General features: G+C 45.1%; 1 protein-coding gene across 1 annotated transcript; it reads left to right on the plus strand.

Annotated features, from left to right (window-relative positions):
* On the plus strand, positions 1–24,931 carry Yy1 (YY1 transcription factor). Its single transcript, XM_021178883.2, has 5 exons — positions 1–956; positions 11,354–11,516; positions 17,774–17,834; positions 19,459–19,617; positions 20,287–24,931. The coding sequence occupies exons 1-5, from the start codon at positions 278–280 to the stop codon at positions 20,467–20,469; spliced, it is 1,245 nt and encodes a 414-aa protein (XP_021034542.1). The 5' UTR covers positions 1–277; the 3' UTR covers positions 20,470–24,931.

Raw genomic sequence — 24,931 nt, forward strand, 5'->3', positions numbered from 1 at the left:
GAGGCGAAGTCAGGCGGGGAAGCAGGACAGGCAGCGGCCGAGCGAGCGAGCCAGCCAGCGCGGGGCGCACCGATCTCGGGAGGCGGGGAAGCCCCGCGGCCGCCGCGCCCGCCCCTTCCCCCGCCGCCCGCCCCCTCTCCCCCCGCCCGCCCGCTGCCTTCCTCCCTCTGCCTTCCTTCCCCACGGCCGGCCGCCTCCTCGCCCGCCCGCCCCCCCTCCCGCAGCCCAGGAGCCGAGGCCGCCTGCCGCGGCGGCCGTGGCGGCGGAGCCCTCAGCCATGGCCTCGGGCGACACCCTCTACATCGCCACGGACGGCTCGGAGATGCCGGCCGAGATCGTGGAGCTGCATGAGATCGAGGTGGAGACCATCCCGGTGGAGACCATCGAGACCACGGTGGTGGGCGAGGAGGAGGAGGAGGAGGACGACGACGAGGACGGTGGTGGCGGCGACCACGGCGGCGGCGGGGGCGGCCACGGGCACGCCGGCCACCACCATCACCACCACCACCACCACCACCACCACCCGCCCATGATCGCGCTGCAGCCGCTGGTGACGGACGACCCGACCCAAGTGCACCACCACCAGGAGGTGATCCTGGTGCAGACGCGCGAGGAGGTGGTCGGCGGGGACGACTCGGACGGGCTGCGCGCCGAGGACGGCTTCGAGGACCAGATCCTCATCCCGGTGCCCGCGCCGGCCGGCGGCGACGACGACTACATAGAGCAGACGCTGGTCACCGTGGCGGCGGCCGGCAAGAGCGGCGGCGGGGCCTCGTCAGGCGGCGGCCGCGTGAAGAAGGGCGGCGGCAAGAAGAGCGGCAAGAAGAGTTACCTGGGCGGCGGGGCCGGCGCGGCGGGCGGCGGCGGCGCCGACCCGGGGAATAAGAAGTGGGAGCAGAAGCAGGTGCAGATCAAGACCCTGGAGGGCGAGTTCTCGGTCACCATGTGGTCCTCGGGTGAGTGCCGGCGGCGCGCCGCCGCTCGGGATGTTTTTGTTTTGAAGGGAAGCCATGTTTTATGTGTGTGATGGGCGCCGCCATCTTCTCCGCCCGGGCAAGTATGGCGGCCCCAAAAGATGGCGGGGGCGGCGGGCCGCGAAGATGGCGGCGCGGGGGAGGGGCGGCGCCCGGCTAGGCCGCAATGGCGTAGTTTGTGCGAGCGGAAGCGGGCTGGGGCGGCGGGCGGGGAGGGAGGGGCCAGCGCCCCTCCACGCCCGAGCCAACGGACGTGCAGCGGGGCCGGTTGAGGGCGCCGCCCCGCGCCGGACCACCCGCCGGGCGTTGACAGGGCCGTGGCGCAGGGCGGACGCGCGCCGCTCCCCCGCCGTCCCCGGGGGCTGTCGGGGCCCCGCCCCGCTCGGCTCCGCTCGGCCCCCTCGGACGCGTAGCGTCTCCCCGAAGTCCTTCCCGGAGCGGGCGGCGCAGAGCCCCGCCGCAGCTGCCCCGCGGTCACGCTGGCCCAGGCCGTCGCCGCTGCGGGGCGGGACTTGGGTGGCACGTAGGGCGCTCGTGTGCGGGTTCGGCGGCCGTTGGAACCTGTCACCCGCGCTGCCAACGCGCTCCTCGCCTGATCGACCTAGAACGGGAGTTAGGGGAATGAAGAGCCAGAGCCGTTCAATGGCCTTTACGCGTTGTGAATTTTGTTAAGTGGTGGGCCCTATGCAGACAGACTGGGCTAGTTTACACAGCTTAGGACATTTGCCAACAAACTAATAAAAATCGCTTAGTTATCAGTATCTGTGGTCTTGTTTTCCCCACGAAAAGAATCAAAAAAGTGGATAATTTGTTTTACTGGTTTAATATGCCTTTTAGCGAAAGTCAGGAAGCCTGTGTAGGGCACCGAAGAGTTCCTTCCCCGCATGAGTCAAGTCAGGTAGAGCCCTGGAAAGGCTGTTGACTGTTCACTTTATCCTAGTACTATGTCACCAAGCTAGTCAGCTTTATTGTTAAGAAACTACTAGACAGAAGAATCTCACCATACCTAGTTCATGTAGCCCTAGTGATGATTAAATTTGATGGATTTGAAAGCGTAACTTGAGCCTTGATGTGTAGTTTATTAAAATGTTAAAATTTGGGGAAATGAGTGAAAGATGAAAAGCTAATCTATGGTAGTATCCAAGTGACAGTAAGCTTGATGGGTCTGTGGTGCAGAAGAGGGAGAGCGTCCTATAGAAAGAAGTGCTCAGGGCACTGTTCCTCGCTGAATGAATCCCTGGTTATTATCTGCACGGTAGGTTATCAGGAGCTGTATGCAACGTCACAAGCCAGTACCTAAAAGTTATCCAGTGCCTTCAACACATTTTTTTGGTTGCTAACAGTAGTTTGCATGCTGAGGTCTTTAAAATTTTTTTTTTTTTTTTTTTTTTTTTTCACTTTTAATAAGAGTGAAATAAGGAAAGCAGGTTTTGAGCTTTGGATGAATTTACCACATTTGGAGTACCGAGTACATTAACTATATAAAAAACTTACGTTATAAAATAGCTTGCTTCAGATGTTTAACATTAGAGCTTACCAAGTTGTTAGTTTGCTTTTCTAGACAGAAAAACACTTGGTTGTGTGGTATTGATGAATCGTGTATGTTTAGTTCAGGGGAGAAAGTGAAGGGCCTGGCTAAGGTGGATTAATTGACAATTCAGTTGGCATTTAGCCATTACTTGTGTGACTGGCTGCTTGCTTACAAGGGCATATAGAGCAGCTTGGGGGCATTTTGGTAGCTATTTCTTCAAACCCTTAATTGTCTAGTGTGTTACTGAGTAGTCTGCAAAAATGGTGCTTATCAATATTTGATGTCAAGAGCAAGGGATGGCCTATTTCCTCAGAAATGTCTTGTGGTAAATGATCCATCTTCCTTGCCTTTGTAGCTTGCACTTATTACCAAAAAGAAGCTAAGTGGTGTGTGGTCAACTAACTATGTGTGTCTCAAGTTCAGATTCTGCAAATAATTTAATCTTCAGAACTAAATTAAGACTGCAGTAAGTGAAGAAATATAAACAGATTAGCTAAGTTAAATGTAAATGCGTCTTATATGTTGCTGTGGGAGGAATAGACTTCACTTGATCCCAGGCTTGAGTTGCAACTCCACAGTGTATAGAAGTTTATTAAATTAGTGCATTAGATTAATTAAACTAGGATGCCACAGATTTACATAAGCCCCAAACTTAGCAGTTCTTACAAAGATAGTACATGTGGGGTAGTCTTTTGTTGTTGTTTTTCCAGACAGGGTTTTCCTATGTTCCTGACTGTCCTGGAACTCAAGCTACAGACCAGGCTGGCCTGAAGAGCTCAGCCTGTCTCTGTTTCTTGAGTACAAAATAAAAAATAGGAGACAGCACAGCCCAGCAACAATGTTGAGTCATCTTAAGACACTAGTTATTTGTACCTCTAGGAGGTTTGTTGTTGTTAGCACATTTTAGTAGAAATTTGTGGAAACCAGATACTTGGGTTTTGCTTTTGTGCTTGTTGTCCTCTGAACTGTGACAGCATTTTGTGTTGGGGGGTCATAGTTTGAATGAAACAGTAGCAAAGTACTGTAACCATTATAGACTTAGAAGCCTGCTCCTTTTTCCCCTTCTTGTTTTTCATAGTTGGTAGTTTATGAGATGCTGCAATGATGGTATGTGACAAGATTTCTCCTGGGGAGATGCAACAGACAAGTTTACTCACCTCAGATAGGGAACCCACAACAGATTAAAATATGCTTAGCCACCAAAGTTCAACCTGGTGAACCAATGAGTTTTATTGGGTTACTTTTAGGCCTATAAGTTAGGGGTCACTTACCGGAGCAGAAATGACTCAAAGACATTCGTTACCAAAGCCCACCTAGCACAGGTGAGGCTCACAGGCTGGAACCCAGAAGCATAGTGCCCAGCCTGCAGGCAACTGAACAGATTGGAGAGTTCCCTTTCCAGGTGCCTCAGTTGGTATAAACCTCTTCCAGGATGATAGTCTGGTCTCAAAGTCTTTGTAGCGCAGCTTCCTTCTGCTGAAGTCTCAGTGTTTACTGTTTATTCTGGTAAGGAGGAACCTAGAGGGTCTGATCAGTTTCAGGTACTTCCTGAATCTATTCTGAGTTATTTTCCTGCTTAAGGAGTTTCATGCCAGATGGGACATTACAATCTCTTAAGAAACTTACACAACAAATGGTTATCAGTTCTGTTTTGGTTTGTTTGCTTTTTGAGACCTTATCTTTCCATGTAGGTCTTGAACTCACTTATATAGACTGGGCTGGTCTCAAACTCACAGAGATCCACCAGCTCCTGGCTCTCCCAGTGCTGGGATTAAAGGGGTGTGCCACCACAACCTGCCACTTTGTTTTGTTTTTGGAGGTAAGGGTCTAACATTGTGTCCCAAATTGGGATTATAATCATAAATCACTATCTTGGCGTCACAGACCTATGAGCAGTCACTTCTCAGTCCTCCTCTCCCGCTAGTCTCTATCCCAGACACTATGCAAAGAGAATCAGAACATATTTGCCCTTTTGTATCTGGATTAGCATGTTAATCCATTTTTTTTTTTTTTTGTGGCTGAATGATAATCCATAATATAATGACTTTTGGATAAAATTAAAGCCTAAACATTTCAATACTTAACAATTTGCCAGTGTTTTGAATATTTGTAGTTATTTTCAAATTGATGTTTAGGTTTTCCCTTCATTATTGACAGAGCTGTATTTCTTGGAAATAGTTATCAGAATCATATGAGTGAATTAATTTTTATATAACTAATAATAAAGGAAATCACATACCATAAGCATCCAGCTTTGAGAGAAACTTAGGTGGCTTTAATTATCTCCTGTTAAACCTGATGTGTGGTCAATTGAGTAAAAACATGTGACACTAGAAAAAAGTTGAAATAAAACCACATTGTTACATTTTTCCTTATTCTATACATTCAGAAAAACTCAAGGCTTGTCAGTGATGGCCATTTTCAGTTCTGTGGTAATCTCATTTACTGTCTGTAATCATAAGGTAGATGGACCACAGTCATAAATTTCCATGGAACCAAATCCTCAAATTCTCCAAAGCAATCCTGTCAGCTACATGCCCTATATAAGCAACCTCAGTCTTAGACCCCAGTTCTGGTCTGGTCCCTGGGAGCCCCAGCCTGCTAAGCTCAGTGACCTTTGACTGTCCTTAATTGCTACTGACAACTGCTCTCTTCTGCCAACAGAAAAAAAGTCGCTTTTAGGAAAGGTTAAGGTTCCTTTCCTATCGACTACCAAGCATTTTAAGCTTTTGAAAAAATTGATAAAAAAGAGACTTGGGTGGTCAGTGGTTGAGGGCACTGGTTACTTTTCAGGAGAACCAGGTTTGATTGTCAGCACCGAATGGTGACTCAAAACTGTTGTAATGGGATCTAATACCTTCTGGCCTTTGGGTACCAAGCATGCATGTGGTGCATATATGCAGGCAAAAACAGACCCATTTAAAAAGTGGGGAAAGACCTACACTGGGCACTCGGGGGGTTGCTTACAATGGCATTTCTGCATGTTTTGAAGTTTGCCTAGGCAGTCCGTCCCTGAAAACTGAAAAACTGAAGACATAACGGGGTCATTAGCAGGACAGTTAATGCAGAGAGGATCTCCTAAGATTTCCTTCATTCTTTTGTTTAACCCCTCCTTTTTTTTTTCTTTTTTTTTTTTTGGTTTTTTGAGACAGGGTTTCTCTGTATAGCCCTGGCTGTCCTGGAACTCCCTCTGTAGACCAGGCTGGCCTTGAACTCAGAGATCTGCCTGCCTCTGCCTTCCAAGCGCCGGGATTAAAGGTGTGCGCCACCACACCCGGTTTAACCCCTCCTCTTGTTCAGATGACTCTATTCTTGCTCCTGCTTTAAGAATAATTGAAATAGGAAGAGTTAAAAAAAAAGTAGAACCTTTATAGTTTTATCAGAAAAATACTTTACAGTTCTTCTCTCTCTCTCTCTCTCTCTCTCTCTCTCTCTCTCTCTCTGTGTGTGTGTGTGTGTGTGGTGCTATGTACGAGGGCTTGGAGAGGTCAAATAAGGATGTCCTGTTTCTTCTCACCCCTCCCCCAGCTTTGAATTTAACATGGGAGCTGAACTCTAAACTTGAGTCCATCAGTCTTACTTACCAAACCATCTCCTCAGTCCCCCCTCCCTGCATGCCCCCTCCCTGCATGCCCCCTACCCCTCCCCGTCTCTGTCCCTTCCCTTCCCTCCCAGATGAGCAGTACTTGTGAGATAGGAAGCTCAGGCTGGTCTCATATTCAGGTAGTATTCCTTTGTCAGCTTTCTGGGTGCTGTTTCCTACACACATCATCCAAAACTACTTTTAAAATTGAATACCTAAAACAGGATTTGGGTATTAAAAACATTAGTTTTATTAAGTTACTAGGAAATGGTAGGGAGATCTTAAGTGTGGTTTCTAATGTGGGCAAGTTGTTCCTGACTAGGGAACACTGCCATTTCTGTGTGTGTGTGTGTGTGTGTGTGTGTGTGTGTGTGTGTGTGTGTGTGTGTCAGTGCTGTAGATGATGTCTCTTGATCAAAATGAGACCACAATGGCCAGAGATAGGAGGATGCTTGCATGAGTAGGTGAATATGTAAATGGAGAAAATAGAAGCAGAATCATTGGAGTCAACTCTGTAATGAGCTTCCTTCCTGGCAGTGAAGATGAAAATGGAAATTACACTGTCCTGACTTGATACCAAGATGAAAAAAACTAAGAAAGTGGGCTTTGGGTAGCATTATGACAGGAGGATCACGTGCATGTGGAGTTCAGAGGGCAGCTTTTAGAAGTTGGTTCTTTCTACCATGTCAGTTCCAGGGATCCAACTCAAGTTGTTGGCCTTGGAAACAAGTGTCTTCCTTTTAATACTGAGCCATCTCTCTGGGCCCCAAGAAGCCTGTCTTTTTTAAGAAGGAAAAAAAAAATTTTTGAGAAACCCATATTCGTGTCTTGCTGTATATAATAAGCCTTTTTCTAAGCATTTCTTTTACTTTCTCCTCTAAATCTGTTTTAAGTCAATAAGAAACTTTTATCAACCCCTAATTTTGTTTCAAAAGGAAAGAAAAATGGGGTTTGAGAAGATAGATGTAGCAGTTAACACTGGGTGCTCTTGCAGAAGACGTGGGTTCAATTCCTAGTACTAATAGATCTGTAACTTTTAACCCAAGTTCCAGAGATCTGTTGCTCTCTTCTGGTCCCAAGGGCATTGTATATGCATGTACAGGCACTCACACTGACAACATAAAATGAAAGTAAATATTTAAGAAGAATGAGTGGTGCCCCACGCAGGTTATAGCCAAGGAGTCAGTTGCTTGTCAAGTATGAGCTCAGGCCTTGGGTTTGACCCCAGTACGCAAAAGGAAAAGTGTGTCTGGCTGTCTTACATGAAGGGGAGTCCTCAATATAGTCATGTCTATAGTCTTCACGTTGTGTTAGGGCAGACCAGATGGCTTTGGGCAGAAGGTACTTTCTGCCTCATGATGCAAGCCTGGTAAGCTGTGTTCAGTTCACTGAAGGTTGAAGGTAAGGGTTGACTCCGCAGAGTTACTCTCCTCTGACTTCCATTCCAGTGTCGTGGCACTCTTCTCCCAGGACAAACACGTGTATACAAATTACAAAGGGAAACCTTGTTTCTGCCAGATTGTTGTCATTGGATCTTGGATCTGCCAGTGATGTCTAAAAAGTGTAAAACGTGAAATATTCTCTAGTTGAAGTTTTCTGATTTCCCATCTTTTGTTTGTTTGTTTGTTTGTTTTTTAGTTTTTCAAGACAGGGTTTCTCTGGCTGTCCTGGAACTTGCTCTGCAGACAATGCTAGCCTTGAACTGAGATATCCTCCTGCCTCTGCGTAGGATCAAAGGTGTCAGCTACCGGGCCCTGCTCTTCCATCTTCTTGATAGGCTTGCTATGACTGTTGAGCTCAGCATTCTTTAGAATCATTAAGCCTGGTGGAGAATACCTCGTTTCATTAGGTTGGTGACTGACGTTCTTCTGCTTCAGCGGTACAAACTGAAGGGAAGATTTAGATGCTGTGTAATACAACAATTTGAGAGTGAGGCTGCATGTGAGTGAAAGTTTTACCTTTGAAATTGAACTTGAAGGTTTGGTGGTTGTGGTGGAGGTTGTTCTGGGATGGAACTAAGGGTTCCTTCCATATGTTAAATCTTCAGCTTAAAATCTTTATGTGAATATGTTGTGCTGTGCTGAAAAATATCACCAAATATACCTGGGTATTAATTCCTGGGATCTTATTGTTGCTTTATTTATACCTCTTATTAAGGTTCTTGAGAGGCAGGGAGAGGATCTTGGATTATCTAGATGGGCCCTAAATATAATCACACCAGTGTCCTTGTAATCACTTGAAGGAGTCAGGGAGAAGAGCCTCAGACAGGAGGTGATTAGAAAGCAAGACGTTATGAATTGTGATTGTGTAGGGGTCATGAGCCAAGGAATGTGGCAGCCCCTTATCCCCAACCCCCAGCCTCAAGAGGGAAAATCCTCATAGTGACTATAACTGATCTCCAGGACTATAAGCCACCATTGGAGGAGTCTACTGGGTATGCACATTTGACTGCAGATGCGTGTCAGATCTGTTACACGGTGCAAAATGTGCTCATCCCCAAAGTCTGAGGCCCTAATCAGGAGGGAGGGAAAGAGAAGCCAGAATGTGCTGAGCATAGTGGCACACACCTTTAATCCCAGCAGCACTTGGGGGCAGAGGCAGAGGGATCTTGGTGTGTTCAAGGGCAACCTGGTCCACTGAGTTCCAAGACAGCCAGAGCTACATAGTGAAACTCTTGTCTCTCCCTCCCAAAAATATTGTGTTTTCAACTCCCATCACATTCCAGATAGAATGATTAGCATTTTAACATGCTACTAATCTTATAAAGTAGGTTCTTATTTTTTAATGGGTGAAGAAACAAAAAGCTATGAGTGGTGGATGTATTGTGAGAATCAAAGGCCTTGGGAAATAGGTTTCATTGTAGGTGTTGGAGGAGAAATGATCATGAGAAGAGGCAGGGAGAGGAAAGTTTATTACATGCCCTATATCAGGCACCAAAAAACTGTGAGAAAACCTGTTTGGTTGGTACACATTGGGTAGAGGAAACTCCCTTTTGACTGGTAGACCTTGAGAGCTCTCAGCCTTTTGGTATAATGTTTTTAATGAGGACTTAGTAACTAGAGGTTGTTTTCTGTCCCTTGGTTTACTTTTCATCAGACTGGAAAGGTCATCCTTGGTAGGGGGGTTGAGGACTAGTCTACATAGCTTTCTGATTTTGGGGTAGTATCATGTACAGGGAGTGTGGAATGTGGATGAATGGCTCAGCCTCCCCCTCCCAGATGCTGTTGGCTAGACTTGGTTTCTTCCACAGCTGTATCTTGGGCTGCTTAGCTCTGCTCTGGTAGTTCTGGGTCATCTGCATCTGGCCATAATGTTGGTGTAGAAATACAGGATGGGCAGTTTTAGCCTGTCATTCTCAACAAGGCACTCTTGCCACTGCATTCCTTTTCAGTCAGTGTCTTAGGTTCTTAGCCTTTCCAAATAGGCTGTGGTCTATTACCCTGTCAAATCTGGTCCCATGCCAACTTTGTCTGAAAAAGGAGACTCAAGCAATGAACCACTAATAGGCATGCCCAACCTTCAGCCTGAGGATTTTATTTATATATATATATATATATATATATATATATCCTAATATTGCAGTGAACTGGCCTAACACATTTGTAGATGTTAGTGTCAAGAGATTGGACATGTCCCCTTAATCTAGTGCATTAATTTTTAAACCAGCATTAGTTCATTTACTTCCTGAACATAATTTGCTTTGGTTTGTGTACGCTATCACCTGTTGTCGTTTGCAGAAATCAACATTGTATTTGACATTCAAAGTAGATCAGCTTACATTTTTTTGTACTTTTGTTTTCAGTATTATGAGATTAGAAGACTGTAATAATAGCCAATGCAAAAGGTTGTATGTGATGTGTGTGTGTCCCTGTAACCAATCCTAACTTTAAGGTGGGGACTGAATATAGAGCAGGCCAGCATGGACCACATAATAAGAGTCTGATGGGGGTGGGGGTGGGGGTGGTACAGGACAGAACAAGGGGCTGGAGAGATGGCAGCTTAGCAGTTAGGAGCACTTGCTCTGGCAGAGAACCCAGCTTTGGTTCACAGCATAAGATGTAGTACAGGTGATACAGGCCATGCACCCCTGCTATAGGCTTCCACTGTGTCTTTCACCCTTCTTAACTGTTTGATCTCCTTTGCAAATTTTTGTTTTTCCATTGTTGGAATTAGGGGGTGGCTCTAGGACCCTTCTCCATTTTCAGTGGGTGTGTTCTTTGTTTCTGTGGCTATAAATGAAGTCTGTGTGCCAATGACTGGCACTATTCTCTCCAGTGTAGATTCCTTTTTATTCCCTGTCCTTGCTTCTGGCAGCCGGCATGGACATCTCAAAGCAAAGAGAAGCTAGATTTCTTCCCCCTACCCCCTTCTCATCATCTCTTCCCCACTTGGCTAACTCAGCAAGTGACACCACCATCCTCCAAGAACTGTATCTGCTTAACAAACTATGGTTTAGTCCTCTAAAGGAAATCTTCAGTTTTGTAAGGATCTTCTGGAAATTTATTCATTTGGTACTAAATCATATTTCTCAGAAATCATTACCTTTGCAAGTAGAAAATTTATCACTTTAATCCTCTTTTCTCTGAATAAAATCTTATCATGTAGATCAAGTGTCTGAAGGGCCAGGCAATGACAGTTTTTGTGGGTTTATGCTCTGTTAGAGCCAATCAGATCCACCTGACCTTGCATCAGAAAAGTAGCCATACAGGACCCCTGAGGAAGTGGAAAGGATTGTTTAAAAACAAAACAAAAAAACTTCTGTTTATAGTAGTGGGGCACTTTTTAAAAAAGATTCTTAGTTTTTGCATGCAGGTATCAGCTGGGTCCAAAAGAGGGCATCTGAGAGGCGTTTGGTTTTTGTGTCTCCTTTGCTTTCCTTTTGGAGTGACTTAACTTGTAGTGATTGCTTGACTTGGAAGAAGAATGCTCTTATTTCTTTCATGTACTGGTTTGTGAAATGGGTAAAAGGCAAACTGAGAGAAGCCTGTTAGACAGGGGTAAACCTGGAGAATGTATGACAGTACACTCAGAGAGAGCTAGCTGCTTCTGCTAGGCTAACTGACCACTAATGTGAAGGAAGGTCTGCTGCTCTTGACTTAGAAGGTTTGGGTGACTTAGGAGTTCGAAAAGATTGAGGACACACAGTAAATGGTTGAGAATTAAAAATAGGAGCCATAAATAGTTACTTATGAGGATTCCACTGAAAAGCTTTTATTTTACTCAATGTGTTTATATAGTTAAGATGATCAATCTCATGTGTTTCAGATGAAAAAAAAGATATTGACCATGAAACAGTGGTTGAAGAGCAGATCATTGGAGAGAACTCACCTCCTGATTATTCTGAATATATGACAGGCAAGAAACTCCCTCCTGGAGGGATACCTGGCATTGACCTCTCAGACCCTAAGCAACTGGCAGAATTTGCCAGGTAAGTTGCAAGAACCTTTCTTTCTAGTCTAGGAAGTGCCTGAATCTTTCCAGCTGTATTTTGTTGTTCCCACGTGACAGTGGTGGTTTATATTCTTTCTCTAGGGACACCTCTGAAAACCAAAGCAAACGGTTTTGGTAATAGCTGTGCTATTGATGTGTGAAGGGCGGCATTTTAGATGTTTGCATACTGAGATGAGGCAGATGCTCTCTGGTTCTACAGCTGGTGTTGCCTGGGAGTGTCACATCGCCTTTGTATCTCTTTGTTACAATGTGTCCAGGTTTAATCTGGATGCTTTAACCACAGAAGGAATTTTCAGCAGTTCATGATTTGGTATGATGAGTGTAGTAGCTCCTGGTGCCAAGCTGACTGGTGGGACTTCTGTGGCCTCCCAGGCTGAGATCTGTTCTGAGCAGTCAATATCTGTATTTATTGATACTTGTATTTGTTTTGCCTGAAATAGGCTGGGGTCCAATAGAAGTCTCTGCTGTTTATATTAGTTTTTAGTGTCGTGGTCATTTTTTATGAGGACGTGGTGGGGGTAGGAGGTGTACAAAATGTAACATTTTAAATAAGATGGAATTGCTAATAGTGTAGCATCTTCCTTGCCTGAGGTTGAGCAGAGCCATTTGTTTCATTTGTCATAGCTTAGCAACAGTGTGTCTGTTAATAACACTGTTCTCCAGATTTTGTTATATTCCAGTTATATTTCAGGTACAATTATATGAATGATGTATTAAACACCCCCTCCCCCCAAAAAAAGCTACAAACAGAGATTAAATTTGTAATGTACCTACCAATTTGGCAGGAGGTATGTTTTGGGGGCATACTGAATCAAATCCCTAAAGTTAACCAGCTCTTCCTTGCTGTTTAGAATTGGATAAGGACACAGAGATGGGTGGTGACGTCTGCAGTATGTTGTAGACATGTTGGTGGCTGATGTGCGCCTTGATGAGCCTAGAGTTTTAAGACAGTCTCACTGTAGCCCACTATGGCCTTGATCTCAGAATCTTGCCTCAACCTCCCAAGTCCAGGGAGTATAGGTGTGTAACTCTATACCTGGCTTGAACGTACTGTTTTGATAAATAAGAAACAGGCTTCCGTGTTTTAGGGCGTGCACACCAGAGCAGAATGGCTCAACAGAAAATACAAATGATGTACAATTATGCTGGGAATTGGGGTGCTTAAGGAAAATGAATGCTGGCTAAAGATGTGTGGACTTTTTGTGGAGAGCAGCAGCTGAGACGTGAGTAGGGAGGAAGAGTTTTGTGAGTTGGAGAGGATGACTTTCTAGCAGAATCCAAGATGGCTCGATCCCTTTGTGTACGGGAGAAAGCGTCAAAGAGAAGGCTCAAGCTAGAAGAGTAGGGTAGATAGAGTAGACATTAGAGATGACAAGAGGTAAAGAATGTTTTCTGTGTGTCTGGTTAAGGAAGACAAAAGGCCACCAATATCCACCTGATTACATCATAAACTCATATAGACTTGATGTTTTTAGGAAGAAGTTAGAGGGAAGTCATGCTAAAATGAAGATCTTACAGGAGTTCTAAGATGGGAAGTTTTGGGGAAACCCTTGTGTTTGGGGAGTAAGAGGAAGCAGAGAAGGCAGAAGAGAATCATTTGAAGTCGAGACTTGGGGAGGTGAGGCGGCCTGGCTGCCGATGAAGAACCTTCTGAAAGACCAACCAGGAGAGCGGAAAAAAAGCATCTCTGTTACACATTGCAGCACTGGTGCAGTGGCAGATAGAGGACTGGAAAGACTAAAGAGAGAGGGAAGCTACAGGTTGTGAGCAGGACAACTCAGATGTGATGGCTCTTGGCATTGTTTTGACTCCCTGCCCCGGTGATATCTCAGAGCACCAAGGATAAAGAAACCAGGGAGAAGGCCACTTACAGAGAATGATGTCATGAATGCCATGGCCACGGCAAGTGATGAGAAGACAGTGCAGCAATGTTTGAAGAGGAACATTCACTGTGACAAGTCTTTTTGGAGCCCAGAGCCTTGTACATGTTTGGCAGTGCTGCTGAACTGGAGCCCAGCCCACATGGTCTTTACTTTTACTCTCATTCTATGTTAGAATTGGGTGTTGTCTTGCTCAGTTTGCTAGAGTGTAAAAATAGGGAAGTGTGGCACCGAGGTGTTGAGGATTAGACTCCAGTCCCATGTAGAATTAGATCCCTTAAAGATCATATTGACCTACATGGACTCTATTGGTGGTAGAGAGAAATGCCAGAACCTGTATGCCCCGCTATTTTCAAATCTCTATATTGTGAGTCTGTATTGTCTTGGAGTGGGGTCTTCCAGGGGCCTTTGTCTGGGATTCCCACAATAGAATATCAAGTAGAGGCACCATGTTTCACGGTTGTGGATCAGACCATATGATCTCCACCAGTTATGGCAAAGCTCATTCAGGCCTGACTCTGTCCTGTGATTGGAGGGCAACGCTTGGGCCCTGAGGTCTTAGCTTATGCCTGAGAGTTCATGTTTCTCTCTGTTCTACCCTTGGCAGTATGGGTGTGCTGGCCTAGACTTGAAGACAAGAATGTCTTAGACTGCCACCCTCTGTTTAGACTGCTTAACATAGACATAAGTTTAAAAAGAAAAAAAAATGTAATGAATTTTATTTGGAAGTTCTGTCTTTAAAGCTGGAGGGTCGGATTGCTTGGTTTTCAGAAGTGCTTGTCTTGTATGCAGGAAACCCTAGGCTTACATGTAAGTCGAGTGTTGTGTGTCTTTATCCAGTAGTGCTCAGGAGAGGTACATAGTCAACCTTAGCTGCATAGTGTGTTTGAAGCTGGACCTGGGATACATGAGTGCTGTCTCAAAAATAATAATAATAATTAATGATAATGTCAGGTGGTGGTGGCTCATGCCAGTAATTCCAGCTGTCAGGGGACAGAGGTTCCCTGTGAGTTTGAGACCAGCCTGGTCTTCCGAGGGGTTTCCAGGATAGCTAGACACAGTGAAACCCTGTCTTGACCTGACACCACCCTTGAAAACAAGGGTTCTGAGTTTTGAGGTGGGACCACAGAGGGGAGGTGGGGGGATTTTACCGAGTTGTCTGTTTTTGAAAAACGTGTTCAGAGACTAGGGCCTGGTGAGTAATTTATGTCTCCTAATTTTAGCTAGGCAGTTCTTTATTGTATATTTCCTTAAAGCTGGACTGTGATATCCTGTAGGCTGCTGGGTGTGTAAGTGAACAACTACCTGTAATTCCAGCACTTGAGAGGCTGAGGCAGAAGGATTGTCAGTTCAAGGCCACCCTGGGCTCCATAATGAGACCTTGATGCTGGCAGATGCTAGCTGAGTGATAATGGACTGTCTTAGCAGCTGAGGTCCTACATCCTGGTTCTAAGTTTATTATACTGGGGAGACTTGTACTTCCTAGCTTACTGCTAGAAGACTCATTCTTTGCCTGTGAGACGTTAGCACATGGACATGTGTTAGGGCTCTGCTAAAACGGTGTTGGGAAGTTGCTGCAGATGTGACTTGTGGAGTTCAGTCTTTGTGGTGGTGTTCCTTCCACATGTGACAGGATGAGTTTGAGGTAATGTCAGTTTACAAGCAGCATGTCTTTCAACATGCCCTCTAGTTTAATAAAACTGAGTAGCAAGTAGAGTAAAAAGCTGTTGAGGGTGGCTTTATGCTTGTCTTTTCCTTTCAGTATCTTAGGGGTGTTTTTTTTTTGGTTGAAAGATAATTTAGAATATCAGAACCTTACGGGTTGTTAAGCATAAATAATACAATGTTAAAGAATGAGTTCAGTTTACTGAGTGTGGTAGGTAGTTGGTACTTACAGTTCTTCCTTATCATGCCAGAGGCTGAGCCACAAGGTTGTCAGGCTCGTGGCCAATCTGGGATACTTGGTTTGGACCCTCTCTCAAAGATCAAAGAAGAAAAGGATGAGTTTCATTTCTAACCATGTGACCAGTGATGGTAGTAACTCATTGCTCAGGGGTCTGGTGTGCTGTCTTGGACTCCTTGCAGCTCCGATAAAGGAAGGGTTGTGCCTGCTTACAGAGTAAGAAACCGAGGCTGAGAAGTTAGTGATTTGCTCAAGGTCATAAAGATAGTAGAAGCCAACTCAAAGTCATATATCCATCCTGTCATTTGTCCTCATCGTGTCTGGGTCTGTAAAGTATCCCAGTCAATGAAAGAAACTCAAGCAGTGTTTCTTGATGCTGGGGTGGGGTGGGAATGACCCCTTCATTTTTCTTTTGCGTAGCTTCTGAGAGAAGAGCCAATCTTGTTATGGACAATTATATCTTCCATTGATGAAGTCTTAGGTTTGCCCAAATGCATGGTAAATTTTCATTCTAAAATTAATACTGAATATTAGCACACAGTTTTTAAAATGATATTGGGAGTGGCCACATATATCTGTCACCAGCACTTAGCATGTGGAAATAAGATCACAATTTCAGGGCTAGTCTGGGGTATATGGTAAGAACCTATTTCAAAGACATCCTATTAAGACTCGAAAGAAAGCTGAGCAGTGATGGCATATGCTTTTAATCCCAGCACTCATGAGGCAGAGAGAGACCGGAGGCTCTCTGAGTGCCAGGGCAGCCTGGTCTACAGAGCAAGTTCCAGGATGGCCAGGGCAATGTCACACAGAAACCCTGTCTTGGGGAGGGGCGAAAAAGACTTGAAAGAAATAGAAGCATTCATGAATTGCTGCTGATTCATGCTGATCTGGCCTCTAGGTGGTGCAGTAGCACCAGTTGCCTCCTGCTACTCTGAACTGAACCCCAAACTTCAAGCTCGCTGACATGTAAGAGACTAGTACGAATTGTAAGTGGAGACAGGCTTTTGAGACCAACAAAGGCTAGTTAAAAGCCTGTGAACAGCAGACACTTAAGTAATGCTTGCTAACTGGAATACTAGTAATCTAAAGTGTGTCTGCAGGGTTGGAATTGGGAAGAGATTGGTCATCAGGCATTGTAGAAGTTCTCTCTGTTTAGGCATGGGAGGTTGCTAGCTTGGCAGTGTAAGGAGCATCCAGATACTCTGTCCTGGGTTTGGGTGGAAAGAGTAACCTACTGAGAGATGTTACAAGTCATTGTTGGCACATTGTTGCTAAGAGGGACCATTGGCTTAGTTACAGTTTAGATAGCAAGCTTCATGCAAGAGTGTGAGGCAGTCCAACTAGGGCTACAAAAATGTTTTTGAAATTTAAATCATAGTTTTCTGGAGCACAGTTTTCTTGCTCCTTGATCATACGCAAGTTTGTAAGGAATGCTAGGAGAGAAATCTTTCAGAAAGACCAAGGTTGCTGGAGGAAGTAGAAGATAGACTGGTTCTCAGTTGACAAGCTTCAACTAGAAATAAAACTAGCTGTGGTGGCAAAACCCTGTCTCAAAAACAAAGTAAAATGAAACATCCTATAAAAACTGTCATCTCCCTCCAACCACCAAAACACTAGCAGGAGATGCCTTTCGCTCAGTGTCAGTGTACCTGTTTAATCCCAGCACTTGGGAAGTGGAGGCCCCTGATCTCTTTGAGTTCAAGGACAGCCTGGTTGAAAGAGGGGGTTTCAAGGCAGCCAGGGCTACAGAGAGAAACCCTGTCTTGAAAAAAACAAACAAGGCAATTTTACCTGTCCATCAGCCAGTAGTAGTAGCCAGTGCACGTTTGTGGTTTCCTTTGAGAGTTGTTATTACATGGGTATAAATGATTCTGTATAAAAGTATTATGTGTACTTCCAAGATTATTATTTTCCAAAGATGGTTTGTGTCTGTATGATGTGGGCCCATTTTGTATGTGTGTGGTTGTTTGTTACTGTGTTTTTTAAAGATGTTGTGTATTTTTGAGCAGCTGATTTTGGGTAACTTGCCATGCCTTACCCCAACAAAATAATTAATGTGCAGTTGTCAGGGCTGATGATCTTTGTGGGGTTGTTAGTTTTTATTTAACAAGGGTAAGTGGGACGAGGAGGTGTTTGAGTCACATATGATAATGGTGCTGGTGGTGCGGTTCCAAGCCACACCAGCTTTGCCAGAGGCAGCGAGTGAGGCAGGCTTTCCAAGCACCAGCACTTTTACTTAGAAGCTAGAAGAGAGCTTGCAGTTGAGCAGTCTGGGCAGCTTGGTCCTTTCTCCTTTGTAGAAGGGGAACACCAGGAGCTTAGTGTTGGTGCAAGGGAAAACCTTAGGGACGATTTGATTTATGCTTACTGAGTGTGACCCACTCCTACAAATCTGTCTCTTTCTCTCTCTCTCTCTTTCTCTCTCTCTCTCTTTTTTTTTTCAATAAGAATGAAGCCAAGAAAAATTAAAGAAGACGATGCTCCAAGAACAATAGCTTGCCCTCATAAAGTAAGTAATGCAGGGGAGTGTGGTTAGACCTCTGCTCAGGCTGCAGACAGGGTGTGTATAAGGAGTGTGCCCTCTGAGTTCCACTTTTGTTACTGAAACAAAGTAAGCAATTAGGGCTTTGGGGTTATAAACACAGGAGCCTTCATTTTGTTTGTTAGTAAAGGACACTTAAGATATGTTAAATGGGGCTGCTATAGGGGCCAGTGTTGTTATTCCTGTATATTGACTGTACTGTGTTAGGACTATTTCTTTTTGGACCATTAACAAATGAAGTCTATCTTAAGACCTTGGGTTGTACTTAACCCACAAGTCTTTATGAGACTCTAAGCTTATAACTGAAACTTGGAAATTACTTTGGATGTTGTTAGAATAGACTAAATAAAGACGTGGTAATCTCCCTCAGTTTGTTTTTGCTCTGTTAGTTGCACTACTAGAAGGGTGCATAACTGTTTTCAAATGCAGCTGGGTTAAAGTAAAAAGGGGGGCTCAAAAGTGCTTTGAGGAGCTGAGGGTGGTGGCCAGCGTTCAGATCGAACAGGGAAAATGTGGATGCTGAGAAACAAGGCAGAAGAAACCAAGAATGGAATAAAGAATTTCCAAAAATAGCACTTGCAGATTAAATATACTTGATATAAAGGCTATGCACCCCAGTCTCTGTGCTGCTTGTAGATGCTTATCGTGTGGAGGTGTGGAATGCATGTGGTGTTATCTAAGCCACAATTAGGACGCATTTGAAAACTGTTATGCCATGCGTGCCGGGGTCTCTGTGCTGCTCTGTGTAAATGGGAACTGAAGTTAGAGGTCAAGGTGGAAAACTGGCTTTCCCCTCCCTCCCTTTTGCCTGTGAAGCTGTCTAGTGGTGACCTGTGCTGTCCTTCTGTCATGCTGTCTCACCATTTCCCCACTCACTCCATCATGGGCAACAACTGCAGAAGAAATTGTTGAGGACATGCTGCTCTCGGGCACCACACATCCATCTGCCTCCCCCGCACTGGTATCGCTTTGCCTGCCTCTTCCTTTTCCTGGTGTCTCACCAAATAAATTTCTTCTGTAGTTGCCATTCCTTGGAGACCCTCTTGCTTCTTTCTCTGTCAAGAAGGGGAAAGAGGCAAAGAGAGAAGAGGGAACAGTAGGCGATGGAGAATGACAGCCCATTGTTGCAGCACAGAATACGGGGCCCACCAAAGGTAGTGGTGGACTACCGTCATTTTAACTCCGTTTATTTCTCAGTGCTTCTGTTACTTCATCTGGGGGCTGTAGCTGGGTGAGGCGGCTGTGGTGTAGCTGGAAGCCGGGATGCTGGGTTCTACTCCTAGCTTGGCTGGCTACTACTAGTAGTGTGACCTTGGGCAAGTCTACTTCAGTACATCTCTAAGCCTCAGTTTCCTCATCTGTAAAGCACGGGTTTGCAATACAAAATAAGAATAAGGCCTTCTTCTCAGCTGTCTGATTTTTTAATTTTTTTATTTATGTCTTAAATAGCTTAATGTTCTGTAATGCTAAGTAAAGTTAAAGGGGGTGCTGGGGAGGTTGTTTTGCTCTAAACATCAGTAAAGGCTGTGCAGTGATTGAGTCCTTTCTCCGTTTGCATTGTGAACCACTAAGCTTCTCTCTCTGTTTTAAGGGCTGCACAAAGATGTTCAGGGATAACTCTGCTATGAGGAAGCACCTGCACACCCACGGTCCCAGAGTCCACGTCTGTGCAGAGTGTGGCAAAGCGTTCGTTGAGAGCTCAAAGCTAAAACGACACCAGCTGGTTCATACTGGAGAGAAGCCCTTTCAGGTAGAGCCAGTACCTGTTCCCCAAACTGAAAGCTAGGGTGCTGGGCAGGGTGGTGATATCAAGTACCATGGGGCGCCCGTGGGGGTATCTTATTCCCACTCCTTCCGTAGCTCTCTGAAGGTCTGCTCGGGTTCCTGGTTACTGCATGTGACTGCAGGGGTTACATATCTGTCGGGAGGAACTCCACACTAAATTCCTAGCGTGTTTACAGAGACTCAAAGGTTGTATGTTTGGTAGTGAGTAATGTGTTAAATTACTGATAGAGTGCTCATAAGCACTGTTGGCTACATCTCCAGGGGACACTTGGTGCTGCTTATAGAAAAATCAAGTGAGTCTGTGACAGTTCTTTGTGACAGTTGGCATCACTAAATATCTTAAATCATCTGTATTTATTCTACTTTCTGGAGTTTCTCTGAAAATACTCAAAACCTTAAATTTGCACTCAGTACAACCCTTTCTGCTTTTGTAAGAGCTAACCATGTGTTCATAGTGTCAGAGATCCCTGTGTGTCAATTCTAAGTTACGCTCAGAAGGGTCTCCAGAGGAGGAAGGAGACTCACTCACTCCAGTATAGTTTAGGTGGTTTTCCTTCCAAGCAGTGAGCCATTGACCGCCCCTGATTCTGGTCCTGTTTGCCAAGTGGGTTGATGTCTGGTTTTTCCTTGACAGTGCACATTCGAAGGCTGCGGGAAGCGCTTTTCACTGGACTTCAATTTGCGCACACATGTGCGAATCCATACCGGAGACAGGCCCTATGTGTGCCCCTTCGACGGTTGTAATAAGAAGTTTGCTCAGTCAACTAACCTGAAATCTCACATCTTAACACACGCTAAAGCCAAAAACAACCAGTGAAAAGAAGAGAGAAGACCTTCTCGACCCTGGGAAGCCTCTTCAGGAGTGTGATTGGGAATAAATATGCCTCTCCTTTGTATATTATTTCTAGGAAGAATTTTAAAAATGAATCCTACACACTTAAGGGACATGTTTTGATAAAGTAGTAAAAATTTAAAAAATACTTTAATAAGATGACATTGCTAAGATGCTATATCTTGCTCTGTAATCTCGTTTCAAAAACAAGGTGTTTTTGTAAAGTGTGGTCCCAACAGGAGGACAATTCATGAACTTCGCATCAAAAGACAATTCTTTATACAACAGTGCTAAAAATGGGACTTCTTTTCACATTCTTATAAATATGAAGCTCACCTGTTGCTTACAATTTTTTTAATTTTGTATTTTCCAAGTGTGCATATTGTACACTTTTTGGGGATATGCTTAGTAATGCTGTGTGATTTTTCTGGAGGTTGATAACTTTGCTTGCGGTAGATTTTCTTTAAAAGAATGGGCAGTTACATGCATACTTCAAAAGTATTTTCCTGTACAAAAAAAAGTTATATAGGTTTTGTTTGCTATCTTAATTTTGGTTGTATTCTTTGATGTTAACACATTTTGTATAATTGTATCGTATAGCTGTATTGAATCATGTAGAATCAAATATTAGATGTGATTTAATAGTGTTAATCAATTTAAACCCATTTTAGTCACTTTTTTTTTCCCCAAAAAATACTGCCAGATGCTGATGTTCAGTGTAATTTCTTTGCCTGTTCAGTTACAGAAAGTGGTGCTCAGTTGTAGAATGTATTGTACCTTTTAACATCTGATGTGTACATCCGTGTAACAGAAAGGGCAACAATAAAATAGCGATCCTAAAGAAAGATTACGGCAGAAAGAGATCTGTAAGCACAGCCTTATTTTCTTCTGTTGTCCAGAATACTTATAATTCTTGAGCCTCCCAGAAATTGGAAGCAAATAAAGCAACTCGAGTTTCCTTTATTTTGCACTCAGTGACAGTGACTGTGATGAGGTCTGTGCATGGACACTTAGCATTTCCTACGTGCCCTGAATCCCGAGAGCAGGCAGGAGGCACCCCGAGCTAGGGAACTACCTCAGAGTACACAGACGACCCATGGCTGGCAGGATTGCCCTTGATATCTTGGTGCGTGTGGGAGTGAGACGTTTGCATGGGCCTGATGCTTTCTGGAGGGAAGGCACCGACTGGCAGTGGGTGCGCCAAGGGAGGATGGGCCTGCCTTCTTTCTCATCATCACTCAAGCTGCCTTCAATGGCAGTGGCTCCTTGGGTTGTCCAACAGGAAATCTCAGTGCAGTCCTTATTAGATGCTATCAGATGTAGCAATTGAGTGCCAGTAGCTGTTTGCTTGTAGACACAATTAAGTGCAGAGCGGCAAGGCGATTAGATTATTAGGAAGTTGTACTCAGTGAGTACTTGACTTGTCATGTGTGACTCTTCAATGTATAATTTTTGAACTTTTACTTACCTAGGGTCAAATACCAGACTTGTTAACTATTTTATAAACTGCCGTGATACATCAAAATCTCATTTATTCAAAATGCAAACCTAACTGTCTGTCTTTCTGTGCTGAATGCTTGACTACAAGGTAAAATGACAAACAAGTACCAGGTTCAGTCACAAAGAGGCCGGGAGAGCAGCCGGTCGAACGCTTAGCCCAATTTCTTATGGCCTCACCAGGAGGATTGGTGACCTGGAAACAGTGGCCCCGTGGCTCTGGAATTTTGAAGTGCCTTCTGAACCATACATGGAAGTTGTAACTTGGGACATTTGTTTTATTCGTCCAGAATCTGATCCAGTGAGCAGTTGATGGGACTGAGCTCAACAGCAGACCCAGCTGTGTGCTGGAGGGCAGGCTTTGCTGTGCCTGGCAGTCAGGAGGGGGTAAGACTAAAGGGGCCCCATCAGAGCCAAGTACCCATGTGTCTCCCCCAGGCCTTCGCTCCCTGCCATCAGGTTAAGCTTTCCCAAATGCCCTGCAGTCGCAGGCCAGAGCCACGTTGCCCTCCCTCACCCAATATTGTGCTACCTTCAAGCCTGGCCCTGGCACCTCAAGACCCTTGCCCAAGGCTCCACAGCAGAGCAGAACTGTGCTGTGGAAAGGCCTGCCAGCCACCCTGAAAGTCAGGCCCATGTATAGAGCGAGGCCTCATCCATCCTCTGTGCCTTGATTCCTTGGGAGATGCCCTTGGCCATCTCTTCTGTCCCTTTCTGTCTTGAGTGGAGCAGTGATCATCATCTTCACCCTTTCTGTGTTGGCATTGTCTTCTCAGTGTGCAGTTAACTTCTGTTGGGAGTTCAAAGACAGCGTGGTGTGTGGGTCCTCACTTAGGACAGCAATGTAGGGACCTGACATGTCAGTGGCCAGAAGAAAGCTGCTTCTCATTGGCTTTGGCTTAAACCCATTTTGCTTGTTAGAATTTATAGTTTTGTTATAGATGTAATTTACTAATTTGAAATGATGTTCTAACAGTGAGTCCCTTGTCTAGACACTTAATCTGATTTGTAAGTAATACTGATAGACATATTTTCTTACATCTGAGCAGAAATAAATGCATGTTTTTAGCAAATGTAATGTAAAAACTCCAGAGGATAAGTTTACACCCAATAAGATATTATTTTCTATTTTTAAATTTGATATTTGCCCCTCTTTGGTAGTGGGGTTGGGGGCATAGTATCTATACAGAGCTGTCGCTCCAGAGTGACATTTATTTCCCGCAGAGATGCTGAGCTCACGCTGTGCTGGGCCTTTGCGATGTGTGTACTTTGCCCAGACGAGGAGCTGAGGAAAACCAAGACTTTTCCCCCTTCCCCCATTTGGCTTCCACACACAGGTTCTTCTGAATGCTGCTTGGTTTGCTAAGTTGGTGGGCATGTAAGACCTGTGCAAAGACGGCCCATGTTTCTAGGCAGTTTTAGCTTGTGTCTTCACATAGATGAGCGCCAACTGTCTTGTCGGTGAAGTGTGTGGTGCTCCAGGGATATGGTGCTGGCATGGCTTAGCACCCACCCCACCTTTCCACTCAGCAGGACTCACCTGTGGTACAGCCCTCAAATCACTGACTAGAGTGTATGGCCATGGCCCAGGAAGTCTTGCCCCCTAAGTTTACCCACTCCCCACAATAGACAGGGACCCGACTACTGCTTCCTTTCCTCTGTGCTCCGAATTGACATGATTTAGCCAGTCTGCCGTGGTTTCTTATTCTCTTGACTTCTAGCCTACTTGAGGATCAGAACAGAGATGGGCAGAGTTGCCAGTAGATAGATGCCATCCGTGACTGACTACTCAGAGGCACTGCCCTAGCAGCCCTACTGGCTGCAGAAGCTAGCTCCTTTTCTAGCACAGACTGTTTGAATCTCTGGCCATAAGAGGCCCCATCTGACTTTGCAGCCCTTTGTTAGTGTGACCTCTTCTAGAGCCCAGGCCCAGGACCTGGCAGATACACTCTAGCTGAGGACAGGAGCTCAGAACTCCAAAGCAGATGTGCTTGCTTGCAACACTTCACTCTGGTCAGAACAAAAGCTACTCCATGCTTCAAATCACGTGCCAGCAGCATTGACCAGGTAGGTTAGGTCTCCAAAGCATCGAGCTTTCCCCACAGCTGGTTAACTTCTCTCAGGGTAAGCTCAGGTGCCTCGCGATGGCTTAATACAGGCCCTTCAGGTGAGTAAGTCGTACTGAGCAGGAGAGGGAAGCTGTGTGGCTAAGAGGCTACCCGGCATCTTTGGGCATAGTTGATCAGTACGGTGCCAGGAAGGTCATCCCCCAGCTGGGACAGTATGTAGACTTCATAGGAAAGGGTGGGTGGCAGATGTGAGCAGCTGTCACTCAGTCCCTTATAAAAACGCTTAAGGCATTGGAATTGAGTGTCACAGGCGGGGTGCACCTTCCAAGGTGTGCCTAGCCAGCACTCTGGAGACCATCAAGGGGGGCTAGTGGGCATCACTGTGCTCCGCATTTCAGAGTGGCAGATTTGATGACTAAAGACACTCGGGCACCCTGAGGAACAGCACTGGGGATGTGCAGCTGTGCTGGTTGGCCTGCCTCCCTGCCCGGAGCCACGTGGTGTCTGCATCCATAGCATGAGGGAGGTACCAGAGCCACCTCTTCTTTATAATGCCAGCAACTGTTAAAACCCTTGATGTCTACAAATGGCAAGAAAAGTTGTGTTTTCATTTTCTGGGAACTCCCAAAGGCCCCGGCTCAAGGACTCTTTGCATTGTGTGTCATGTACATCTCTTAAGTGTTCTTTGCTGTTCTGGAATTGTCCTTGGTTTTTCCTTAGCTCATAGATCATAGACACAGAAATATTATAGTATTTACAGCATCCGCATCAAGCATCAGATGGCTTCGCATCCAGAAAAACATAACTCAGTTTGAAGCACCAAGCATGTGTAACATGGCTCTATACAATACAATAAAAAGCGCTAATGTTAAGCTCTTTAA

Source organism: Mus caroli, chromosome 12 (genome assembly GCF_900094665.2).
Source record: "Mus caroli chromosome 12, CAROLI_EIJ_v1.1, whole genome shotgun sequence".
NCBI classification, from domain to species: domain Eukaryota; kingdom Metazoa; phylum Chordata; class Mammalia; order Rodentia; family Muridae; genus Mus; species Mus caroli.

Excerpts from the sequence above, each read along its gene's own strand:
- Yy1 (XM_021178883.2), top strand. The coding sequence starts at position 278 with ATGGCCTCGGGCGACACCCTCTACATCGCCACGGACGGCTCGGAGATG. Across the intron at positions 11,517-17,773 it reads CAACTGGCAGAATTTGCCAG|AATGAAGCCAAGAAAAATTA; the intron begins GTAAGTTGCAAG and ends TTTTTCAATAAG. Across the intron at positions 17,835-19,458 it reads CAATAGCTTGCCCTCATAAA|GGCTGCACAAAGATGTTCAG; the intron begins GTAAGTAATGCA and ends CTCTGTTTTAAG.